This window comes from Panicum virgatum, chromosome 5K, assembly GCF_016808335.1.
Source record: "Panicum virgatum strain AP13 chromosome 5K, P.virgatum_v5, whole genome shotgun sequence".
Classification (NCBI taxonomy): Eukaryota; Viridiplantae; Streptophyta; class Magnoliopsida; order Poales; family Poaceae; genus Panicum; species Panicum virgatum.
This window is the reverse complement of record NC_053140.1, coordinates 2,472,079-2,478,761: the sequence shown is the minus strand read 5'-3', so window position 1 is coordinate 2,478,761 and position 6,683 is coordinate 2,472,079. Positions and strand designations below refer to the sequence as shown.

The 6,683-nt window shown below is 44.8% G+C and overlaps 2 protein-coding genes across 3 annotated transcripts; both read left to right on the top strand.

Annotated features, from left to right (window-relative positions):
* LOC120705631 lies at positions 1–6,607 on the top strand. 2 transcript variants are annotated; one of them, XM_039990078.1, is made up of 10 exons: positions 1–3,168; positions 3,265–3,366; positions 3,529–3,642; positions 4,112–4,402; positions 4,478–4,588; positions 4,695–4,748; positions 4,887–4,966; positions 5,760–5,875; positions 6,035–6,149; positions 6,253–6,607. In XM_039990078.1, exon 1 carries the CDS (start codon positions 875–877, stop codon positions 2,789–2,791), a length of 1,917 nt encoding a protein of 638 aa, XP_039846012.1. In that variant the 5' UTR covers positions 1–874; the 3' UTR covers positions 2,792–3,168; positions 3,265–3,366; positions 3,529–3,642; positions 4,112–4,402; positions 4,478–4,588; positions 4,695–4,748; positions 4,887–4,966; positions 5,760–5,875; positions 6,035–6,149; positions 6,253–6,607. The 2 variants fall into 2 exon arrangements, with proteins under 2 accessions (XP_039846012.1, XP_039846014.1); XM_039990080.1 differs by lacking the exons at positions 5,760–5,875; positions 6,035–6,149; positions 6,253–6,607 and adding an exon at positions 5,391–5,497.
* Positions 2,798–6,379, top strand: LOC120709417 (aspartate--tRNA ligase 2, cytoplasmic-like). The gene is made up of 10 exons (XM_039995049.1): positions 2,798–2,863; positions 3,265–3,366; positions 3,671–3,745; positions 4,112–4,402; positions 4,478–4,588; positions 4,695–4,748; positions 4,887–4,966; positions 5,760–5,875; positions 6,035–6,149; positions 6,253–6,379. Exons 1-10 carry the CDS (start codon positions 2,798–2,800, stop codon positions 6,377–6,379), a joined length of 1,137 nt encoding a protein of 378 aa, XP_039850983.1.
* Positions 6,608–6,683: the final 76 nt, after the last annotated feature.

Below are 6,683 nucleotides of genomic sequence, written 5' to 3'. Positions count from 1 at the left end.
AACACCTCTAAAAGAGGAACGGCAACACAGGAGGGGATAGATCAGAAATCATTCAGAATTGGGTTTTCCCCTTTCTCGGTCGTCTTCCTCACGAAGGAGCCTTCCGACGAGCTGTTCGTCCGTCTCGCTCGGCAGCGACACCCTGTCCGCGTGCTCCGTCCCGGCAGTAGCTCGCCGGAGGCCACGGGTCTGACAGTTGGTATCAGATTCAGGCTCCTACCCGGCACATCGCCCTCGCGGTCGATCGCCATTATCGGTTCGTTGCTATCCTTGTTGAGTTTGCTGTTCTTCTATGTCTCTCTCGGAGTTCCTTGTTCTTCGCGTCTGGATTTTCTTCGTTTTCCCCTCGATCCCATCCAATCTGGTCGCCGCCACGGCGATTTCGACCTGCTCCGCCGAGTGACCGTTCGACCTCGGTGTCCACGCCCCGTCACCGGCTCCCAGTCGGCGGCGGCCACGCAGACCGCCGGTTAGCCGCTCCGGCGCCGTCGCCCACTTCCATCGCGCCGCTTAGGTTTCTAGTTTGGGGATCGATTTCTCTCGCCGCTGGGTTCCTCGATCTGGGGAAGTTTTGAAGGTGATTCGCGACGGCCGTTTGGTGGCTTGGATTTCGCACGGATTTCTCTCGGCTTTCGCACGGATCGGCTGCTTCAGGTGTTCACTCTGGACGCTCGCGGGATTTTCTCTGGTGAGTCCGATTACCCCGTCGACCTTGAGCTGATCAACGGCTTGGGTTTGGGATCGCTTGGTTCTGGTCGCACCTCGCGCTAGAACCACTCCCTGTCATTCCCGTCCACGATTGGTTCGGTTTCCGGCGTGATTCACCACGGCGCCCCCAAAGCCATCCGCGCAAACACAGATCCTCCTCGAAGCCATGGAATCATCAGAACAGCGGGGGGATGCGCTTTGGGCTCCTGGAAGTGGCGTGCTCACTGGTAGCACCGACCCTGATGGGTGCGGCCATGGCGGCAGCGGGGCGAGCTACGGCGGAGATGGCAGCCTCGACTGCGGTGGTGGTAGCGGCTACAACGGCTGCAACGACTATGAGTGCTACATCCGTGACGAGAATGGTGGTGCTCCTCCGATGCTGTCTGAAGATACGGCACTCCCTATGTTCGATGAAATGCGTCCCTCAGTTGTGGTTTGGGATGGGGACATCGAGCATGACGTCAACTACCATGGTGGGCTACTGGATCTGCTAGCTCATGGAGAAGAGCACTTGGTTGATAAGAAAATGATCTCAATTGCCAATCCAGACATCCATCACGAGCCACCTCATGTAAATGGCATCCACTTTCCTTTTGAGCTTGGTGTGGATGCTGCGTATGATGGGTTTGAGGGAATATCCCCTTCACATATGGTACTGAATGATGAGATGCCGCATGACCGAGACTTGAATGATGGCTTGCTGCAGCAGGGGGTATGGAGTAGTGAGTGTAAGGGTGACGAGGTTGTCAAGTGGGATGATGAGTTGCAGCACGACCTTGAACCACATTGTTTGCTGCAGCACTTGGATCAAAATGGAGATTATTTGGTTAGTGAGGAGAGGAAGCTAACTGCTGAAACATTCACCATTAAATTGCTTAGTCAGAACCATGGCATGGTGTTAAGTGATGCTACACAGGAGGTGCTTCAGCAAATGCCCAAGAAGATTGTATGGGATGAAGATCTGCTATCTGGCCCCGATGTGGGCAGCAGCTTACTACAGAAAATAGCCCTGGACGGACAGTACTTGGATAGTGAAAAGGCAGAGTCAATTGTTGGGTTGAACCGTGCAGAACAAAAGTTTGAAGCAATACTTGGCACACAAAATGCAGATACTTTGTTCAATGAAGTGGTGTGGGATGATGGCCTAGCACCTGGCCTTGGTACGCATAGTAGTTTGCAGAAGCAACTTGCAGGGAAGTGCAAGAAAAATTTTCAGTTCTATGCAGTGAGAGCCTTGTGTGGAACAACACAAACTGGACGGATCAATATCAACCAGTTAGTACTTCAAAAATCGCAAGAAGGGGTGTTAGGATGTTTCAGCCCATGGAAGGATGGCACCCTACCAATGCCGAAGGACAGGCCTATATGGAAGCATAGCAACATTGGTTCAGCAGTAGGTGAGCATCAATTTGCATTATACACGATTGCTATGAGACGGTGGGATCCAGGTATCCATAAGTTCACATTGTTTGATGCTAGTGTTATCTGGAGGTATATTACCATGGTATTTGCATTGGGTGACATATCAATGTTACTTCAGTTTATGCAAGTGTTCAGTCTGCATATTGTCTATCCTGCTGATATGAAGAGTCATTTGGATCAAGATGGCATGGCTATATTAACAGTCAGTGAGGCTTGTGGACACCAACGAGATATAGAAGTTGTTGTGAAACCGAGGAGCAGCAGCAGCTCAGTAACCGCTCACTCCACAATTCTTCGTTATAAGCGTATAGTTGTTCCAAGTAGAGAAGAATCAGAAGGTACCATGTGCAAAAGAAGATTACACCTTGTTGATGACAAGGATCACTATTTACACATTGTTATCTTATCAATGATCCAGCCATGGGATCCATCTGTTCCTGAATTCAGAGTACAGGTTGTCAATCCTAGCAGCATGATTAAGCAACCTATTCTGGAAGAAATGCTGACATGGAAGTTTGATAGTTTTATTCTGGTAGTAAGTGCTTTGCAAATTGATCCATACATGAGGAGACAATGGGATCCTGGTATTGAAATTGGCAGGTTAAATGATGTTGTTCAAGACAGCCTGCTCACACAAGTTCTTGAGACAAACTCAGAATGAGAAAAGATGGTATGCAACCTATTGGCGGCAAGCATATTGTTGCTTGGGGACAAGCAACATTTCGGCGGGGCGGTAATGTAACACCCAGCCCATCTAGGCAGATAGGTGCTATGGGCCGTCATGCCACTCGTAACCAAGTCTACAGCCCAAGTGGGAGAGAAACACCTCTAAAAGAGGAACGGCAACACAGGAGGGGATAGATCAGAAATCATTCAGAATTGGGTTTTCCCCTTTCTCGGTCGTCTTCCTCACGAAGGAGCCTTCCGACGAGCTGTTCGTCCGTCTTGCTCGGCAGCGACGCCCTGTCCGCGTGCTCACATCCCGGCAGTAGCTCGCCAGAGGCCACGGGTCGTGACATTAAGGCCTGCTCCCAGCAGGTTCCGCCTGTTCCTTCTTTGGAGTACATCCGTGCATGTTTGTCATCGTCAGGCGTTAAATTTTACTGATTAGTCTGTTTTGGGTGCCATTTGCAGGTTGAGATTCAAGTACGGAAGATCTATTGTGTCAATAGGGCTATACCGGTTCTTCCGATTAACATTGAGGACGCAGCACGGGGCGAGATGGAATTTGAAAAGGTACAGTGTATGGTTTTTTTTTGTTTTTTTTTGTAAATCATGTGAACTATCTGCATTCTGTTTTAATAAAGCACACACTTTTTGCTCCAACTTTTTTTGCCTTTGATTTTAAGAACCTTGCTGAGACTTACAGATATGATTTGACTCTTGTTTTGATTGAAGGATGGGCAAAAGAAAGTTCATGTTGGCCAAGATACCCGCTTGAATTACAGAGCCATTGATCTGTGAATACCGTCCAATCAAGCAATCTACCAAGTCCAGTGTCAAGTTGAAAACGTGAGTGTGACAATACTTTGATTGTTAGTTTGCTATTATTTATGTTGTTGTGGATTGTGCTGTGTCAGATGGCATGCTATATGGCCCCATGAACACCGGCCTTGTACGTATCGAATATAAAAGCGAGTGTGGTAAACATTCATACTTTCAGCTTAATTAATTATCTTTGACAAAATGTTCATTTGTTTGAGTCTGTTAGACTGATCTTTGCATGAACTGTTAGTTTTGTTTAGCGGCGGTAACCATGGTCATATTACATTACCCTGTAACTAAGGATAGCTCTCTGATTGCACTGATCATGAGACAAACTTTTAACATCTGGCATGGTTTATTTATTTTCTTGACCTTATTATGTTGATCTTATTCATGGCTGCATCCGTTGTCGGTGATCTGTTAAGGTGCCAATATGTTTATCATGTAATGTTCTTTTTATTGTTGTGTTAACATATTCTTTTTCTTACATATGCAGAAATTCAGAGAATTTTTATTGTCAGAGAGCTTTGTTGGGATCCATACCCCGAAACTGATTCAAGGATCCAGCGAGGGTGGTGCATCCGTATTCAACCTTTTATACAATGGTCAGCCTGCTTGTTTAGGACAATCTCCTCAGTTGCACAAGCAAATGGCTATTTGTGGTGGGTTTGAACGTGTATTCGAGATTGGTCCTGTGTTTAGAGCAGAAAATTCCCACACACACAAGCATCTGTGTGAGTTTATAGGTCTTGATGCTGAAATGGAGATTAAGGAGCACTATTTTGAGGTAAGATGAGAATATGACTACTGATTCATTTCATTTACTGACGTAGTGTTTACTAAGAACTGGTTTGTTATGCAGGTTTGTGATATTGTAGATGGTTTATTTGTCTCAATATTTAAACATTTGAATGAAAACTGCAAGATGGAACTCGAGGCAATAAATAGGCAGTATCCGTTTGAACCACTAAAGGTAAAACATTCTTGTTTGTTTTATGGTTGTCAGGGATGCAATCATGCAATCATCTGGTTGTGTGGCTCAAGCTAATGGCTCAAATAAAAGCTTGCCATTCTTGCAGTTTCTGGATCAAACCCTGAAGCTCACTTATGAGGAAGGAATTCAAATGTTGAAGGTACAAACAGCAGCTGATTCTTGCATAATCGAGGCTTGTTTTGGGGTGTCATAGAGATGGCCATGAAGTATTCTAGTTTCTAGTTGCTCTAGTCATCTTTACTGTACACATAGGTGGACTAATTCATCCAATTGACAGGAAGCTGGAACAGAAATTGAACCCATGGGTGACCTCAATACTTATGCTGAGAAAAAGCTTGGTCGCCTTGTCAAGGAAAAGTATGAATGCCATATCTTGCTTTTTGCTTGTACTTTTATAAATACAAATCAAGTATCCTGTTTGACGGTGGTAGAATGTGTGGGGAGCACTGTCATATAGCAGACCACACATTGCGCAAATGAGATTGCCCACTGCTAATGAACTCCCCCATCCCAAAATATGAGGCGTGGTTTGACTTGGCTCGGTCTTTGATACCGCACTTTGACAGCTAATTTCTTTTATGCTATATTACTCATTTCAATAAAAGTTTGATCATTTAGATAGTATTTCAAAATGCACATCCAATGTAACTACTGTTGCAGCACAAACTTTTCATATTGTTAGTGCACCTTATATTTGGCGACAGAGGGGAGTATGTGCTGAATGTGTTGCAGGCAACTTGTAACATTAAATAGTGGCTGATTTGGCTTTCTGGGCTTATAGGACCTAGGCATCCAGCCATACTACCCAGTTCACCGCGACTCGAGTAGCATCAAGATGACTATGGTATTCTATTTGCTTCTCTCCCCTTTGAATAGTTATATATATATATATATATAGCCAAAAGCCAAAACTTGTTCTCCTCAAAAATAATATGGTGGCCAGCTTTTTCCATTCGCTTATACTTCACTAACTACTCATAGAACATGCATGGAAGATGAAAACAATTTTCTTTCTGGCATTGGTTTTTCTTCTCAACATACTTAAGCAATTTATTGTTTCCTTTACCTTACTGTACCTAAGGTGGTTACTTTTGTCTTGTTATTTGTTTCCAATTATTTTGTATAAAGGAACATTCTGTGTTGTTTGCAGGTATGGCACAGATTTTTTCATTCTCTATCAGTATCCTCTGGCCGTACGACCATTCTACACCATGCCTTGTTATAACAACCCAGCTTACAGCAATTCTTTCGATGTCTTCATTCGAGGTATGCATTGCATAGACCACATATCAAAGAGTATTCTTTTACGGGATCAGCCTTTTGAGTTGTCAGTTGTCTACTCTGAAGAAGAACGTCCTGTGTAGCAAATATTTGCTCCTTTCCATTTCTGAACGTAAAGCTCAACCTTGCTGATGTGTGTGATAGGCGAGGAGATAATTTCTGGAGCACAAAGAATACATGTACCTGGGCTGTTGGACAAACGTGCTGCAGAGTGTGGAATTGATGTCAGTACTATCTCGACATACATTGAATCATTCAGGTATGTTTTCTTAGCCCGGGTGCACAATCTTATTGCAGTCTTACAGTGGTGTTCTCAATCCCTCTATATTGGGTACTTATTTGATTATTTGTCCCCGTTGTAGTTATGGTGCACCTCCTCATGGCGGTTTTGGGGCAGGCTTGGAAAGAGTTGTCATGCTGTTCTGCGGCCTGAAAAACATCAGGATGACTTCACTCTTCCCGCGTGACCCACGGCGGCTTGTTCCTTAATTTTAGAGGCAGGACCCATTGTTAGGTTGTTACCACGATCAACAACCTATCAAGGAAGGCGTTACCATGGACGCAGTACAATTTATTGCATGACTTCTCATACTTTTTTTTGAGCTACTTATTAGGCTCCCATGTACTTTTGTTCGTTTTTCTCCATTTTTAACATGCGCCGATCGTTGGTATTTCGTAAATATTGGAACCGCATCATGATAGCGTTAATTTGTGCAACGGTCTTTGGCTCTGTTTTCTTCAGTTAATCAAACCCGTAGGGGCATGGCGAAGTGGCCTGTTTGGATCAAGTGAC

Coding starts and splice junctions, on each gene's coding strand:
- LOC120709417 (XM_039995049.1), top strand. CDS start 2,798: ATGGTATGCAACCTATTGGCGGCAAGCATATTGTTGCTTGGGGACAAG. Junction 4,749..4,886: donor AAGGAATTCAAATGTTGAAG/GTACAAACAGCA, acceptor TCCAATTGACAG/GAAGCTGGAACAGAAATTGA. Junction 6,150..6,252: donor ACATACATTGAATCATTCAG/GTATGTTTTCTT, acceptor TCCCCGTTGTAG/TTATGGTGCACCTCCTCATG.
- LOC120705631 (XM_039990078.1), top strand. CDS start 875: ATGGAATCATCAGAACAGCGGGGGGATGCGCTTTGGGCTCCTGGAAGT.